Here is a 17753-nt window from a genome sequence, read left to right as displayed (position 1 = left end):
GAGGAGGAGGAGGAGGAGGAGGAGGAGGAGGAGGAATAGGAGGGAGGCCTAGCTGGACAAAGGGAAACAGAGCGACCATCTGTCATAGGCCACACATGGCCTCAGGGAAACTGGAAGGAGGTCAGCCTAAGAGAGCAGCTTCAAACCAGGGCCAGCTCAGGAGAGAAGGACTATGTATCCAAGCAGTCATGCTGGGCCATGACTACAAGCATACTTCATTTATTATGGGGCAGGCGACAATTTAAACCATCAGCTATATTAAAAGTATCATGCTGGGCTCTTTTAATTTGGAAGGAGCAACGCTACTTGAGTGTGCAGGCCCTTCGGGCCCCAATGCCCAACCTTTTCTCAAGCTCACAGGGAATAGGTCTGGAACCTGAGTGTCCTCCTGTTCTTCCTTTAGTTTTCAACCCTCCTCCAGCCTCACATCTGGCTGGCATAAGACTGCAGCAATCCTCTTGTCTTTGTCTCCCAAGTGCTGAGACCACACATGAGCCATTATACCCAGCAATGTCAGTTTGGAATCCTGTGTTTGCCTGACTGAAAGTTCAAGTCTCCCTTGCTCCTGGATGAGTCCTTGGTTGGCAACAGTACAATCCTGAGCTGGTAAACTCAATACTGAATCTTGACAATGAACTAGTAACATTACAACGCCTCTAAAAACTGTAACAGTGTCGTCTATAACTACCTTGGGGATTCTTTTTTACTTTGGGGCTGCCGGGAATTTGGAGGTGAAAGGGAAGTGCGGGAATATGTCTATAGGAAGAGAGTAAAGCTCACCAATGACCAACAACCACAGCAGCTGGCTTTCTGGTTTAGTTCTTAGAGCTGATAAGACACATTTATAAACTAGCTTGGAGATGTGGGGGGAAAAAAGGAGTGTTGTCTCATCTCCTTTTGTCTGGACATCCTGGGGTACCAAGAAATACACCTGAGAAGAACAAACACACAAACAAAAACAAACATGTCACCCTCTTCCCACCTATTTAAATCCTTAGATCCTGAGTGTCACTTGACCGTTGGGTGGAAGTTCTTTGAAAATTCATTGCTTGAAGACGCTCTTTTGAACTCCAAAGCCCGAAATCACATGTAGATAAAGACAACTGAATACAACCAACTTTCCAGGCTCACCAACAGGAACCATGAGGAAACATTCTTTCACTGGGCCAGAGAGAAGACATAACCTTGACTCTTTAACCCAGCCTCTCTTGCAACCTTTTAAACACATCTGTTCAGCAATCAAAATACTAAATGTATGGAGCAAACTAGCTTAAAGAATATCAAATATAAAACTTTACCATATAATATTTCAAATCATTCTATTTACAAGTTTATCTTTTAAAAAAAAAAGCAGAAGATACAGTAATTCAACACAATTCAAGTTTTCTTTTCTTCATTAAAGAACCCTAAGGGGATTCCAGGAGCCAGAGACACTCTCTGATGTAACGTTGCCATCAGAGAGGCTCCTGGAAAGTGTGACAGTTTGTCCAGAGTCCCTCGAGCAAGGGCATTGGAGTGCGAAGATACCATGACTGTGTTCTTTTGAGGCCATGTGATGCTTGTCCTTTTAATCAGAATTCCCTCTCTTTGAAGATGCCCAGCCCAGCCTGCAGGCCTCAACACTTGGCATCCTACAGATTCTTAACGGCCTGTCCTACTTAATGAGTCCCTCTTTTTGTTCTTGGTGGCAGTGATATAGATGTCCTTTTAAAAATCAGGCTACAGGTTTGGTCCAAGAATCATCTCTAAAATCCACAGGACCTCAGTAACAAAAAATTCTATGGGATATCTGCCCCAAATAGACCACCCTAACGGTTAATCCTCTGCTTCAGATTGTTGGAAGACCATTAAAAAAAAAAAAAAAAAAACAACTCACCAGAGCTGGGAGGGGGGGGAGGTTGTCATACAAAGAGGAGTATTATTTTTGGCTTAGTTTTAGAGTAGGTTGGGTTGCTATGGTTACTAGGTGATGGCAGTGATGGAAGCCTTCAGAGGCAGAGAACGTGAGGGGCGTGTGTTTCTTTGCATGAGAGGACTGGACTGAAATCTGCTGATTATAGGCCAACAGCTGCTCAAGAGATGGTGAGAGATTGGACCACATATAAACAGTGCGGCAACCCCTTCATCCTGTGTGCTTGCAGACAGACCCAGCTGCCTGTAGCACTGTGTCTCTGGGAGAAGGAAGGAGAAAGAGCGTCTGCTATAAGCAACAGCAGTCGAGGCAGCAGCCTGCACCTTGTGCCAGTTTCTTTGCCCTGCTTCTTCCAGCTCAGCAATGATGCACTTTCTTTAGCACTATTCTCATCCTGCTTCCTCTTCCCAGAAGGCTGGGGGTTTGGATGACTGCTGAAATGAGATCAGGGCTCTCTATTTAGGGCACTCATGAGAAGACAGCTTTGCAAGCCTTCCTCTGGGTTATCCAAATCCAATGGCCTCCTCTGCTGACTGATGTGCAGTTCTTGCAGCACTGCTGTGCTGTAAGCTGAGATGATCATGGAGAATGGTGGCACACGTTCCCAGATGCATTTGTGTTGGCAGGAAGCAACAGTCAGGCTCCCTGATTTCTCAGTGGCAATGAAAAGTGGCCCACAACACCAGAAGCATCAGTTGTCATGGAGACCACGTGAAGCTCAGCAGCTCCACTGGAGCTCAAGGTTAGAGGAACTCCACGTAGTTCTCTGGGATTAGGCCAGTTTTTCCATTCAGAGTCCCCTCCAACCAGCCAGGCTCCTGAGATGGATGAACTGTACAGGAAGAGAGAGAAGAGACGAGGTCATGGGCAGCCCAGGAGGTGGCTGTGCTGTGCTCTGGAAGATGTAGGAGGTAAGTCTGGGGAATGAGCACAATGGCTTATGTTATGCAATCCCAGGACTGGTTTGAAAGAGAGGTCCTTAACCTTTTGTGAGATGAAACCCTTTTGGTGAAAGTTGTTCTGAACTCTTTCTACAACAAAAAAGGGAAGCATTTAGACATTCAAAATTTTACATACAGTTTCAGGGGCACTGTGAATTTTCTGAACTTCCTGTTTTAAACTATATGCAACAGATTTATATTCCTTTAAGGTAGAGGTCAACAGTTGGGGTACTCTCCATCCATCTATCTATCAATCTACCCATCCATCCACCCATCCATCTACCCACCCACCCAACCATCCACCCACCCACCCATCCATCCACTGTCCCATCCATCTACCCACCCATCCATCCATCCATCCACCCACCCACCCATCCATCTATCCATCCATCCACCCACTCACCCATCAACTTGCCCACCCATCCATCCATCTACCTACCTACCCACCCACCAATCCATCCATCCATCTACCCACACACGCATGCATGCATGCATCCCTGCATACATACAAGCATGTACATATCAACCCTGCCTATTCACTATACACTATGTACCAAATGGCATGTCCTGGGAAGACTGTTAAGAACTCATCTTTCCTGGTTATCTATTTTGTGTGTTGGTTCATTTCTGTTTTTATCTTTTTTTTTTTTAAGACAGGGTCTCAATCTGATTTGAACTCACAGCAACCCTCTTGCTTCAGCACTACAAGCCCTGGAATTAGCAGCCTGAGCCACCATGCACAGCCTGACCTATCTGCTTTGTATCCTTAAGTCCACAGCCTGGCTTCTCATGTTCTCACAGGTCCTTTCTTCATGCTGCAGACTTGGAATGCTTCCCTTCTGTTCCACTCACAGCCTTCCTTACTTTTCTATACTCTAGAGCTTTCCCTATAAACAAGTCAAGAAGCTGTCTGCTTCTTCTACTGAACTTTCAAAGGCTCCTATCCTTTTAATTTTTTCCAACAACCACAGAATATAGATCCGTTTCTGTTATAGGAAATACCAAGAGAAATATGGTATTTCTCTTGGTATTTGAAGATCTTCATATTGAAATATGAAGAGATGGGGAGATCTGGCTGAGTCTGTAAAGAATACTGTAGTGGGAAGGAATAGAGATGGAATTGTGAACCTCAGTGATAAGTGTGTCTGGGGAGGTGGGGGTGGGGAGTTACTACTTGTGAAACAGCTGTATAAGTACAGGTCATTTTGGGGTGGGGCAGGGTACTCGCTCTAAATGGATTAGGAAAACTCCAATTATCCAAGATTGTGTGGAGAGAATGGATTTCCCCCCTGTTCCTTCCCTGGGCTAATTAAGCCACTTCCTGAGCTTGTTTTAGAAATGCACTTCCGCCCCAGCACTACTGTATGATTCTAGTTTCACTTTGTAGGGAAAGAAGAACAGAAACCGATGGAAGCCAATGGGGAGGAAACAAAATCACAGGCTCCAAGGTTTCTAGAAGAGTTAAAGTATGTAGAGGCATTTCCACACTTCCTTAGGGGAAGACATGGTCAGATACCTATTAGCTGGCCTTCAAAAACTTTGCCAAACTTCCTCCCATGAGTGAAGAACGAAACCTCAGACTTGCAGAGAGTACAGAGTCTGAAGCACTTAGGGGTGGCTTGGCCTCTCCAGGTATGAAAGGGCTTCCTAGGCCACTTATAAGAAACACTGAGTAGGCTTGCCTTCTGCCTGGCTGCCAGCTGAGGTTGTCTAGAGCCCTTCCAGTCTGAACCTCTACAATGGTGGCAGGATCTTTCCTGTGGTTTCTGGTGTGGATTAAAGGTTCCACTCTACTGTTAGTGTATTGTTAACTCCCAGTGCAGCCAAGAAGGCACTCTCTCCATAAATCAGAGCAAAGAGGCCAGGGCAATGGCACAGGTGGGGAGAGCCCTTGGTCTGTAGGTCTGAGGACTGAGTTCAACTCCATGTAAAAAGCCAGCTGGGACAGGGTGCTTCTGCTAGCCTAGCACTTGGAGGAAGAAACAGTAGGACCTTGGTACCTTTGACCAGCCAGTCTGGGCAAAGGGCTTGGTATCTACACTCACCAAAGCTTCAGGAAACCTTAGATGTTCAGAACCAAAAGTACACAAAATAAACCAATTCCCTTGGGGTGGGGGTGGGGGAACTGATTTAGAAAGAAAAAGACATGAATAAAATAAAGGCAACCAAAACAGCTCTGCCCCTCGGCAGCATGGCAGGTGGATTCGTCTACCTCCTCCCACAGCTGTTCAAACAGCACAGGTACTGTGTTGGTTATCCATGAACCTGAGTGGGATTGTCAGACTATGGGTAGCCTCGGAAGAAACCAGGAAGGCCTAGAGATGGGTCACCCGGGCTTCAGGGGGTGAAACAGTCTTTGCAAAGGTCTGCTGACTCGTGCTAGACAATGCATCAGCTTTATGTATGTGCTCATGGACTCTGTGGGTTCCTTAGCCCGAGGGCACCTGCATCGCCATTGGTTTGCAGAAGTAAAAAGCTATGACTTGTGTGTGACAAATGCCTTGTAATAAAGGTGGTAGTTAAGAATGAAAGTCTGAGCTCTCATCAGCTGAAGGAGGGAGCCCGGATGCCCTACTGTACTCTGTCCCCTGGCCTTACACAGGGTTCAGGTGAAGCCGCAGCTCCTTCATAAACAGTATTAAGGACTTGCTTCTACCTGTTCCTCCTCTATCCTGACTTCTGGAAAATTCACAGCATACCTTACATGGTGTTCATCGTTCCTAATGCTATGTGCTGAAGTGACAAAGCTCTGTTTTGCTATCTGACTTCTTATCAACTATCTGGCTCAACAACTTTCAGCAACTCCCCCATTCACTATGTCATAGCCAAACTCTTTAAAGGGTGAGTATCATGGGTGGGCGGCACATGTTCACATTTCAGACAAATTAATGTGGACATAGTCATATGGGTAAAACCAGAATCTGAACCGAGAGTTAAAGCCTTCCTCTGCTCTAAGCCGCTTTACTTCAGTTGGAGAAGGTGGCTCATAATGGTAAGAAGAGGTTGAGCGCACAGTAAATAGCAGAAGCTATACTAACAGGCACTCCACTTGTATTAGTTTCAGTGTGAAACTAAAGCCAATTCTGCTAGTCTCCTCATTTACAGATAAAAACCCGAGGCTCCAAAAGGTTAAGCAGCCGGCTGAACAATTACAGGGCTGGGAGATAATGGAGGCACACCAGAGCCCCAGGACATCTGACCAGTCTCAATCGTACTTAAGCCTGCTCAGGACTCTGACCGCTGAAACACTTGGTAAGTGGTGGGCAGACAAACCCGCACCAGTGTTCAATGTGCTATACACACATGATGCATTACTAGGAGCTGCCTGGGTGGCAATCTAGCCTAGTGAACATATCATATAAGCTGCAACTGGCTTGGGCCCAACTTTGCTCTTTGCTACAGCCTTGGGTACAATACAGGTTCCTGGCAGAACCTGGTACGACACAGATGTCCTGTTTACTATGGACAATGGGCAAGTGTGTGACCAAGATCTCTAATGGCTGGCTACCCCCAGAGGGAAGAAGCCTCCATTAGAGGAAGCTAACAGACATGACGTGTTATTAGCAGGCATTTACTCATTACACAAATGTCTTATAAGCGCCTATGAGGGGCCAGACACTGTGCTAGGTTCTCATATATGTCCCCTTAGGGTAGTGACAGATTATCAATAAGCCTAGTGAAGTGGGGAGGGAGAGAAAGAAAGAAGGGGAAGAGAGGAGGGGAAAAAAGATGGGGATTTGGGTAGAGGGAAGGAACTCAGAAAGTTACAACCCAAAGGCTCTCATGCTATTAGTCAGGAGTACTTAGAGCAGATACAAGGCCCTAAGACACAGAAAAGCTAGATGTGATCGCAGAATAGTGCTCTGTAAACTCCCTACAAAGGGCCACACAGTATGGAAACCATAAAAACAAAAAACCATGGGGAGGTGGGGATCTGTGTTCCAATAAAACTTTAAGTACAGAAAGAGGCAGCTGACCGTCAGTTTGTGTAAATGTGCTCTGAAGCCGTGGTGTGTAAAGTAAGATGTGTGTGCACACACGTGTACATGTGTACGTAGAAGCCAGAGTTCAGCATTGGTGTCTTCATCAGTCATTCTCCACCTCATTTCTTGAGACAGGGTCTCCCATGGAATCTGGAACCCATGAGCTTGATTAGAGATGATGACTAGCAAGCAACCGCCTGTCTGTCTTCCCAGCACTGTGATTACAGACACTCTACCACATTTAGCTTTGGAGAAGGGTGCTAGGGCTGAGGACTCACAGGACAAGCGCCCTACATCTACTGATCTCTCTCCTAGACTCCCATCTCAAAACCTGAAAAGTGTATCCCAAGAACCCAATTTTGGCTATAGCCACGTGAATTTTCTAGGTATCACTGATCACATTGCTTCCAGATGAATAATACTCCTGAGAATACAAATTACTTCTCTTTCCAGTTACTGTCTAAGGCGCTGGTGGAGCAGGCCGTTTCCTGGTAGACTGGCAAGAGCTGACACTAGAGATATTTCCCAGTATTGCACATCTATCCCCTGCTACATAGAGTCCAGGAGCTGACTAAGCACCGCTTCAGAGTCAAAGTTTGGGCCCTGAAATCCCAAGGCAGAGAGATTAATGGTTATGAAACACCAGACTTTCACCTCAACACACCCCTCTCTTCCCTTCCTTATTCCACACATAAAGCATACACATGACGACAGTGTCAGTAGGAAACGTTAACCTGACAGTTGCACAGAGCATAAAGGCTACTGACATAGGCTTTACCTTATCTCTTCAGAGTCTATATAGGAGCAATAGGAAACGGCCACTTTACATAATGTCATTATTTCCTTCTGTAATGTCTGATTTCTCCAACAGAATGAAAGTAGATTTTTTCCTCTAGAATAGGATCCAGTGAAATATTACCAGGCAAAGCAGTCTAGAAACTGGATTATCATCTCTGTCTGGGGCCAGGGATACAGCTCAAAGGATAATAACACTTGTGGTGCAAACTTGATGACCTGTGTTTAAACCCCAGAATCTCTATTAAAAGCCAAGGCAATGGTGTGCTTCCAACCTCCCAGAACTGCGAAGGTAAGATGGGAGGCAGGAGAACTGGCTGGAAGCTAGACTGGAGACTGGAGCACACAGCAGAAACAAGGGAGATGCTGTGTCACAAAAAGGTGGAAGAAACTGACTCCAGACACTTGTTCTCTGATCCCCATGGGTGTATCATGGCATGAGCATGCCTACAGTCACATGCCTGCATACAATGTCAGCGTAAGAGAACTGTGTATGGCCCCTGGAGATCCCAGGAACCTGTGGGAAGGGAACCAAACTTGTCTTTTGCTACATGTGTCTTCAGAGGGTGTGTGATGGTTACCTCATGGTAGTGGGAGGAGTCCCAGAGCTGGCTGGGCAGAGCACTCCATTGGGAAGGAAAGGCCCCGGCAAGTAAAAATCATGGCGGTGCCTGCCTGACTTTGTGCTGTTGTTGAAAAAGGAAACTTAAAAATGAAGGGGGTGGGGTGTGCAAAGAGGTACAAGCTCCTTGTAAAAATAGTCTGGCATTTCCTCAAACAGTAAATATGGAGTTACCATGTGATCCAGCAATCCCAGGAGAACTTGTTTTTTAAAACACTCAAACACTAATGTCAACAGAGTATCATTCTTAACAGTGAAAAAGTGAGAGCCAGTGAGATACCCCAGCAATTAATGGTGGATGTTAAGTAAAAGGTGGTATAGCCACCACACAGTGAGATACTACTTGGCCATAAAAAGGAATAAAGTGCAGATACATGTTACAACATGAATTAATGGGAAAAAACATCACATTAAAAAAAAAAGGACATTCTGTTTCAAAGAACACATATTATGTAATTCTATTTGTATGAAATGTCCAAAGTAGGCCAATATTTGGAGACAGAATATAGTTTTAGGGGTAAAAACAGCATGATTGCTAAAGGGTATGAGCACACGTGTGTGTGAGTGGATGCCTGTGTGTGTGTGTGTGTGTGTGTGTGTGTGTGTGTGTGTGTGTGTGTGTGTGGCATTATCCTGGTAAGAGTTGTGTAACTCTGAATATACTACTCAGCCACGGCAGGGGTATAGCTGCTCCATCGGGGATACCCATTCCGATTTGTCTGCACTGCTGGTCTGTGCAGGGCATACTGGCCATGGCATGGTTTGGGGCAGTCGCCAGCTGACCATGCCAGTCTGCTAGACTTGCAAGCATCAGCTGCTGGCAGGGGAGGTGGCTGCGCTGGCTACTTCATATGCTCTGATTATTAAAGCTCTGAGAAGAAAGTCAACAGAGTCAAAGTTTTAGGACAGTACTCTGGACTTGGGGAAGCAGCACGGTAGACCTTGGGCTTATCAGGACACAGACAGTTTCAAATTTGTCCCAACTGCTGCTGTCCCAGGAGGCCCAGGCGGCCCAGGCTGGAACTCTCCCTGCGCCGTATGCTTTTTCCCACTCTGTCTACTCATGTCTGACTAATAAGTGGGCAGAATACAGGACGTAGGATACACATGTTACCAGGAACTCTAGATTTTATGGCAGGCTCCAACAATATAAACAGTATGTACGGCTAACTAATAGTCAGGCTGGGACCATCTTAGCCAAAAGGTAAAGCTGCCCTTGCTCACAGATCATAGTGCCACAGTCTTTTTCTAAGATAGACACAAGATCCTGACAATAAATGAGGAAATATGCAGTAAGTGCCACTTTATACACACTGTTCATTAGCTTGATGCCCTTCCATTGTGGCCTGTAAGGTGTGTTAGCTGCTGTGACAGAGAAGAGAACCAGGTCACTGGGAAGCGATGCTGTTGCTTCAGGTCACATCAGAGCAAACGGTCAGGCTGGAACATGTTCTGTGGCCTGGCTCTAGGGTTCAGGCTCTCCTGTGCTGTGTAGGCACCTCAACTGCCCTCCACCTCTGCTGGTTTTCTGTCACGTGGGGAGAGGCAGGTCTAGGGCCAGACAGGGGTGCCCAGTCAGATTGCGGTGCCCTTTGCCCTCACCCCACATGAGGCCAAGCAAGAGCCAGAGCAAATGTCCGGCTTCTGGAAGCAGGCAGCTGCCTTTTTGGCTTGTTTTGAAGCAATCAGAACTAATTGCTCGTGACCCTGAAGGAGAACTTCACCCATGGAAAACAACTGTCCCAGAAACTTGGTGTGTGCACAGGAATCCAGATTTCCTTCTTAGGTAAATGATTATGCCAAGCTACGGCTTCACTTCTTACTATAAAGTATGCTTTTAGGGAGGAAGACGGAAAACGAACAGGATAATGGTGCACCAAGCAGGTCCTGACTGCAGGTTTAAGGGATGCCACAGTACATACTTACACCAGGATGCCAGGACAAGCTGCTGCTGTGGTGTAGGTGACTTCACGTTAGGGAGTCTGTTCTGTGTTCTCAAGGTTAAGGAGGATGGACAGGAGGCGGCTTACTGCTTACACTGCTGTCTGGGGAGTGGGCCTTGCCTGCTGAAGACGATTCAGGCCCAGATCCCAAGGGGGAAACAGGATAGAACAGGTGCCCTTAACCTCCTCTGGTGTCTCTGCCCAACTGCCACCATCTTATACTCGGGTCCCTTGTCATTGACCCTGTCTAGCCCACAAATGCTAATCACCGAGGTCAGGTACAGTCTCACACAGACTTTGAAACAACCCAGTGACTAGATGTCTATATGGGTCTACCCAATAGACCAATACTCCAGAAGTTTGATTTGGGGGAGAGATACCCATGCCCCCAGGTAGGAACTTCAGCCATCTGCTTCCCCTCCATTTCTGTGAGGTGACAGGAAACTCACCATTATCGAAGACTGTGCCTGCTGTGAACGAGAGCTCCGAGTCGTGCTCAGCTTGGCAGGCGTACAAAGCCTTTGCCTTCCGGAACGGTGTGCTGTGTGGAAAGGCAGGTTTATTTAACACTATTTTCAACCCCAGAAAGCCACAGAGAGTTCATGTTTCTTCTCTCCTTTCCCTGTAAGCCACCTAGTCCTCTCTCCTGGGAAGAGCAGGACAAGGCAGCCAGATGGCAAAACGGGAGGTGGGCAAGTCGGGAAGGCCCCAAGAGAAAACTGAGGAAGATTCAGGAAAAGGCCACACGCTCTAAGTCACAATTCTCCAAGGTCACCTTGTGCCCCACAGAAACTTTACCTGGGAATTACAACAGCTGGGCCTGGGCAGAAAGAGCTTTCTCAGACAGAGTGCTTGCAAGTAGGAAGAGACCAAGGGCTCAGCAGAGTATGACCAACACATGCTCTTGGAGGCTGGCAATGCCATGAATCCAGGAGAAACTCCAGCAGAGCCAGGTTTCAGCCCAGGCAGGGGTGGCTGTGAGTTCCCGCAAATGTTCTCCATTGCTGGCGGAGCAACATTTTAGAGATGAAACTCTCCAGCCCCGAGGGTAGCAAGGATGGAGGAGGTGTATGAGGTGGTGTGTGAGCATACATGTGCACCAGTCTTGTAGTTTACAGAGGGCAGGACAAAAAGGAAGGGATCTCTTTGTCACTGAGTATTGACAGCACTCTCTGCATGTTATCGGAATGCCCTTAAGAATTTTTACACATCCTATGGACTTGCAGATGGAAGCATACATAATAGAATTGAAACTGAACTATGTATATATATATCACTTTCCAAGTGATTCTTCCATGCAGTCCGAGTTGAGGCTGGCACATTTCTGTGGCGAAAGAGCCAATCTCTGAGCTCTGGAAGGCATGTGGTCTCTGTTGTAACTACTTCATGCTACACTGCTGTACACAGCAGCTAGAGACAACATGTAAATAAACCAGTGGGGGATACGTTCCAGTAATAAATTATCCACCAGCAAACAGGGGCAAAGTCTGACCATCACAGGACGTCATGTGATGTCATTCGTGAGAGCAGGGTAAATTTGCTCTTTTCTGTCAAGTTTGACTTTGGCACTTGACTACTCTCAGCCGTGTACAGACTTTTCACAGGTCAGAATGACATCAAACTGTCAGAAGGCCGCTCTTTATTTGCTACAAGTGACTTTCTCCAAGTCATCTGATGGAGTACACTCTGGAATTCAGAAGCACATNAAAAAAAAAAAAAAAAAAAAAAAAAAAAAAAAAAGCCAGAAAGAGCACTAGCTTAAGAAACGAGTCAAAATATGTATGTCATTTAACTTATCTTCACTTGACAATCTGAGAGGCTCGCTCCCAGTGTGCACTGGTCTCTAGTGGCTGAGGAGAAGCCTTGTCTCAGATGAGGCTGAGTACCCTGGACCTCTGTTCGGAACTGCTATTGCTCAGGGTACCAAGTGCAGGCTCTCGGGGGCAAGGATGAGGGTGGGGGATGGAAACCTAAAGTGGGGCCGTTCCTTCTAGTCTTAGGTCCTTGAAAATGGAAAGATGGACAATTGAGAGAGTCTGTTGTGCAGCAGGGCAAGCAGAATTGGGGGTTATCCAGAGTGTGTTGCCAGGGAAGAATCAGTTCCCTGCTGTTCTCTCTGGTTTCCTTATAGCCAAGGGTTGATGGCAGGAAGGGCAGACCTGGGGAAGGGGGAGAGAATAATGCAGGGACACTGGGAATAAGGAGGGAAGCCCTTGGTTCTCATTGGTTCCAGCTGGATACAGCTCTTCTGGTCTCATCCCATTAAACAATGAGCCTGCATGTTGGCTAGCAAGGGCCCAGCCGTCAGTACGTAGCCTCTCAGGTTGGACAAAAGTGTACTTGTCTCCTGCCTCCTGCCCTGTCTACAGGTGAAAACAGTCAGGAGGCTGTGAAAGGCACTAACACAGCCACGCCTTACACTGACAAGCATGTGGAGCCTTTTATGGCATGCAGGGTACAAGGGGAATGCGGGCCATAGGAGCCAAGGTCGAGACCATGCTGAGGCAGGGCTGCCTCTGAGGACAGGGTGGCATAGGTGGACACAGGCTGAAGAGACCAGGGAAGGCAAGGTTTCTCTGGATAGGGTTCTCCTAGAGGTTACTTATTAAACTCATTAAGTAAAAGTAAAAGAACAGAATAGGAGCCACCCAGGAAAGTATTAGGACTGTGTGGTAATTGGAGAACAGAGGCCGTGGTCTCTAGCATCCACGATTATTACTTGAAGGGATTCACAGTCCACCAATATTAAAAATTTGCAATTTAGTAATGAAATACTAAGAAAACTGTGTTAAGACTAAAGATGAGGGTCAGGAGAGAATCTGTTGTTCTGTAACAGCTGACAATCAATCTGTAACAGTTGATCCTCTCTAACTACCTAAAGATGTACAGAAAACAGAGGCACTCAGAGAGGGACGCAGAGGGGTGTGCTTATGTGTGCATGCGTGTGTGTGTGTGTGTGTGTGCGTGCGCGCGCACACACACACACACACACACACACACACACACATTTGGAGTGCTGGGGATGAAGCCCCGGGCAATGTGGATAGCCTAGGCAAGCACTAATCTGCATGTCTAGCCCTAGAGGTCATGCTTTTAAAGGGAGTTGTCTCCTTTCCCCAGAATGGTCACCAGAGAAAGGACACCTCGTCAGATATGAATTTCATGTAAATAATACTTTTAAGTACATTTCCATATGATATCCATATACTAAGAAGTGCATTTTATTTATGTCCAATTCAAACCTGAGTAGGCTGTATGCTTATTTGTTTTGCATATCTGGCAACTCTAAGTGGGGACCGTTATGCCTTGATAAAAGTCGGCCATTGCTGTCAATCTTGTACCTGATGGTGTTGGCTAGAGGTTTGGGTTTGGACGCTCTGGCTCTGACCGAAGGCAGCGCTGTGGGTTGCTTGGTTCCTGCCCTCCTCTGTAGCTGGATACAGTTCCCGTCAGAGCATTCTTCAGCTCTGGGCTGGGCCTTCAAGGGCATGAACAACTTTGGAGCCTTCTGCTGGTTCACTTTTAATTTTTGCCTCTGAGCATGGAATGAGGCCAGGAAAACACTCAGAGGAATTTCCCTCAAATGCCCTTGCAAGCTTGCAGAATGACAACCCACTCTACTCTGTGTGCTGCTGCGGGAGGAGGGGCCAGCTCACAGTGGCTTGATCATTAAGGCTGTTCCCTGGGGCCCAGGTACAAATTAGGGGGTCTGATGTGGGGGTTTTCTTGGGAAGTGGACAGGCAGGTAGAGAAAGAGGGCAAATGTTAAAAGGGGCCTCCTCCAGGGCCCGTGTTCTTCTGTGCTGAAAAGGTACCTCTACTTCAGAGCTTGAAACAAGAAGCTCCAAAGTGGCTTGAATGGAGAGAGGAAGCCATTCCCACAGGTTTCCAGGACCCCTAATTAGGCCTCATTCAGAGTTTGTTGTTAAAAGCCTTGTCAAAGGAATGTCATTTGAACTTTTGTGTTCTTTTAGTCAATTTGGGGGAAAGGCGACACTAGACCTGAACAATGGGTGTACGCCCCCACCTCTTGGCTAGAGGCTGTAACAGCAATTAAGGACTGGAACCAGTCTCTGGTCTCCTTGTGGGCTGCCTTTTCCAGCAGGGTCCTGATCTGTGCTTATTTTAGCATAAGCAGTAACTCAGTGACACCCAATTTCAAGCCCTATTGTGGCTTGGCTATTTCAAAATGACAGATTCCTAAAGGACTGTGTATTCCTAAAGGATAGCATCATATTGGTGCTATTCTAACAGAGGCCAGAGGAAGCACTACTGAGGAGCCATTTACTTGCCTCTAGGCCAGCCCCAGTCTCCTAATACCCAAGGCTATTTAATAATTGAGTGAGCCATTGTAGGTGTTCTGTTCCAGGTCCTCACGGGTCAGTGACTGACCTAACTGGAATCATGTACATGGTTTCTGGTGGCTAGAAAGGAAATGTCTCCTAAGTGCCTAGGAGTTATCTAAGAAATAATTCACAAATAGCTTAAGTGTTAGGAAAACAGTACCTGATTTTTACTTTATCTATGGGGTGAGGAGAAAAAGAACATACTGCAGAGCCATCTCTCCCATCGTCCAGGACCAAGCTGGGTGGAAAGTCACATCTCACCCAGCAGCAGAGCTGAGGGCTTGGATGGGACAGAACCGTCGCTGGTGCTGCCCAGGTCTTCAGAGTAAAAATGCTGGACAGATGGCAAGGACTCCTAACTCTGCCTTGGCTCTCATTTGATGAAGCTACCATTTTCTTTTTCTACAATATGGTTCAGACCATTTGTCTTCTGGTTCTCACAAGAGACAGAATGACACAATAGATGTGAAGATGCCCACAGGGGAGTAAGTCATGTGCTTGCATACATAGACAGCGTGGCTTTTCCAAACGGTGAGTATCAGCTTTACAAATTAGGTGAGCCTGTGTGATGGACTCACTCCGAAGGAGAATAGGTGGGATGCAGAATTCTAACCAAGGCCGAGGATGCCCATGGTGCTTCAACCTGGTCTCTGCACTTGGCTTGTCTATGAGATGCTGCCCAGTGAGGGCCCCAAACAGCAGAGGAAGTCTGCAGGGCCCTTGTTCCCCTCTTTCCTTCAATTTCAAGAGCTTCTTTTCTACAAACAGCTCAAGAGCAAACCTGTGCCCCTTGGCTGTGGAGCTCTGCAAGGCAGGACTGCAGCATGGCCCTCTGGGAGAACAACTAGGTCAAGTCACTCAAGAAAGAGGTGGTGCCTATTCCCATGAGGACTCAGGGTTCACAACCTATAGAGACACGAGTGGGCTGGGAGGCCAGAAGATCCCTGGAGTACATGGGGCTAGGGAGGTGGGAGCCCTGAGGAATTCGAAGAGAAAGTGCTTCATGTCTCAGACTTTTATTCTGTGTCATATTCCTCTCTCACTCAGTGGATCTGGTCTCAGTGGTGAGCTGTCCGTGCTCAGGGTTATTGGCCCAATCCATAAGCAAATGGTGCCAGATACTACCTGATAAAAATGTGACAAGGAAGGGCCAGTTTATGCCTCTACATTGACCCCTAGAATATTATCTTCCATCAAAACTTGGAGAGCCTATATGATTCAGAAAACCATTCAAAACAGGTGCTATTTTTGGAGACCCCTGTTCCGGGCAGCAGAGATTAATTCAGAAATGTGGGTAAAGATTGAAAAGGGTATTTTAAAATGCCATGCAAGGCCATGCGTATTGTGCCTCTTGGTTTCATTTCTTAGGCTGGGATCGCAGGAGAGCAGAGGAGACCCCCAATGTCCCTAACCAGCTCCACATACACAGGAACAGGTCAGTCATCATCCGCAGTTTTACCTGGAGTCTTCACGGACCGCTTCTTCTGGCCTGTCAAAAAGCAAGTGCAGGTTTGGATGGCAGGGAACAAAGTTGACGAGGAGGCTGAACACTGCATGAAGAGAGGACCAAGCCAATGAGAGAACAACGGCAGCAACAGAAAACCAAACAAACCCTGCCACAGACCTGATGGGGGATGAGTCGCTGGACGTGGATGAGGTGGGCATAGGGCTGGATGGCGCCGAGAACATGGGCCATGATGGCGAGAGGGGTGAAGTTGGGCTTGGATTCGGGGGGCTGCAAGACATAACAACCAGAAAACTCATCAGCACATAGGGAAGCCATGATGGGAGCACAGGCGGTTCATGGGAGGCCAAATGACAGGGTGCTAGAGCAGAACACAGGAGCATCAAAGTCCAGAGGCATGCTGTCAAATCTTTGTGCTCCATGTCAGTCCTCTGCATCTGAGGTACTGATGCACAGACAAGCCTCTTTGGCCTGTCTCGCAAATGCTTTCTATGTAACCTGAGGTCCTCCACTATCTATTTACCACTGGCCACTGGTGGACATGCAGTGGACCTACCTACATGAATCCATGTGTTTTGCTGCCTGCTTTGGAATACACTGACCTTGCTCTCGTCCACCCTTTAGCTTTTCACTGTTGTGTGCTTTTAAAGTTATGTCTCAGCAGAAAAGAATATTTTTTTCTGGGCCACAAAGGCCATTCAGCCAGGAAACAATTTCCTGTTTACATTTTTAACTACATGGGCTGTGTGCCATCGAGATCCGAGTATGCATTAGGAACACACTAGGGGCCAGGCAGGATGGACACACACCTTTCTGAGACAGCGCTTATGGCTGTGAGCTGTGAGCTCCCTGGAGATGTGCAACCCAGGTCTGTGCTTCCTCTTGTTCACAGATGCTCAAAGAGTAACCCACAACCAACAGGCAATTTTTAAAATGGAACCAAAACCTCAAATTTGTCCACTTTATAATGTGATGGGCAGCTGACCAAAGGGTTGGAGAGGAGGGGTTGAAGTTACCATAATCTGCCTCATACATTTTAGTTAGCCATGTCGACCATCTGACTTATTTCTGCAAATTATACCATCACCTTAGCACCTAGGTGGAAATCATAGTATGTGACCGAAAGTGCAAACACAGAGGCTGAGAAGATGAGGAGTGTAGCTAGTCACAGAACTGGCCACAGTCCCTAGAGATCTTCAGCTGGCTGCTAGACTGTTCAAAGCTCTTTATGGAGGTACAATGGACAGGAGTCAGTCCTAAAGGACAGTTGCAGACAGGAATTTAGCAAGAATATGTGTGTGTGTGTGTGTGTGTGTGTGTGTGTGTGTGTGTGTGTGTGTGTGTAAAATGCTGTAACATAAAGACCTGTGTCAGCATTCAGAAAAAAAAAAACTCTGTGTGATGTTCATATCCTTGAAACTGATGAAACATTTAATTAAATGTCAGCATGAGTATTGTACCTATAGACTATAAATCTCGTGAGCAAGGAAGTATTGTTCTTTTGCTGTAGCAGGACTGTCTATGTAATCCCTGCAGGTATTAAGAGATAACTAGTGCCAGGCAGTGGTGGTGCACGCCTTTAATCCCAGCACTTGGAAGGCAGAGACAGGTGGATTTCTGAGTTCGAGGCCAGCCTGGACTACAGAGTGAGTTCCAGGACAGCCAGGACTATACAGAGAAACCCTATCTCGAAAAAGATATATATATATATATATATATATATATATATATATATATATATATATA

General features: G+C 46.7%; 1 protein-coding gene across 3 annotated transcripts in view; it reads right to left on the bottom strand.

Annotated features, from left to right (window-relative positions):
• Positions 1–28: 28 nt before the first annotated feature.
• The window catches only part of Arhgap26 (Rho GTPase activating protein 26), a 384946-nt gene continuing 367221 nt past the window's right edge, over positions 29–17753 (bottom strand). Inside the window, exons 21-24 of one of the 3 annotated variants that reach the window (XM_029546942.1) lie at positions 16167–16277; positions 16002–16031; positions 10646–10737; positions 29–2744 (exon numbers count right to left, since the gene is read on the bottom strand). In XM_029546942.1, coding sequence (XP_029402802.1) covers positions 2656–2744; positions 10646–10737; positions 16002–16031; positions 16167–16277 — 322 coding nt within the window. In that variant the 3' untranslated portion in view covers positions 29–2655. The remainder of the gene's footprint in view (positions 2745–10645; positions 10738–16001; positions 16032–16166; positions 16278–17753) is intronic. The other 2 variants (XM_021214449.2, XM_021214450.2) reach the window with 2 other exon arrangements.

The sequence above is a fragment of the Mus pahari genome, chromosome 15, assembly GCF_900095145.1.
Source record: "Mus pahari chromosome 15, PAHARI_EIJ_v1.1, whole genome shotgun sequence".
Taxonomy (NCBI): Eukaryota; Metazoa; Chordata; class Mammalia; order Rodentia; family Muridae; genus Mus; species Mus pahari.
Note: the sequence above shows the minus strand (reverse complement) of the source record. Positions and strands in the feature narration are given on the sequence as shown.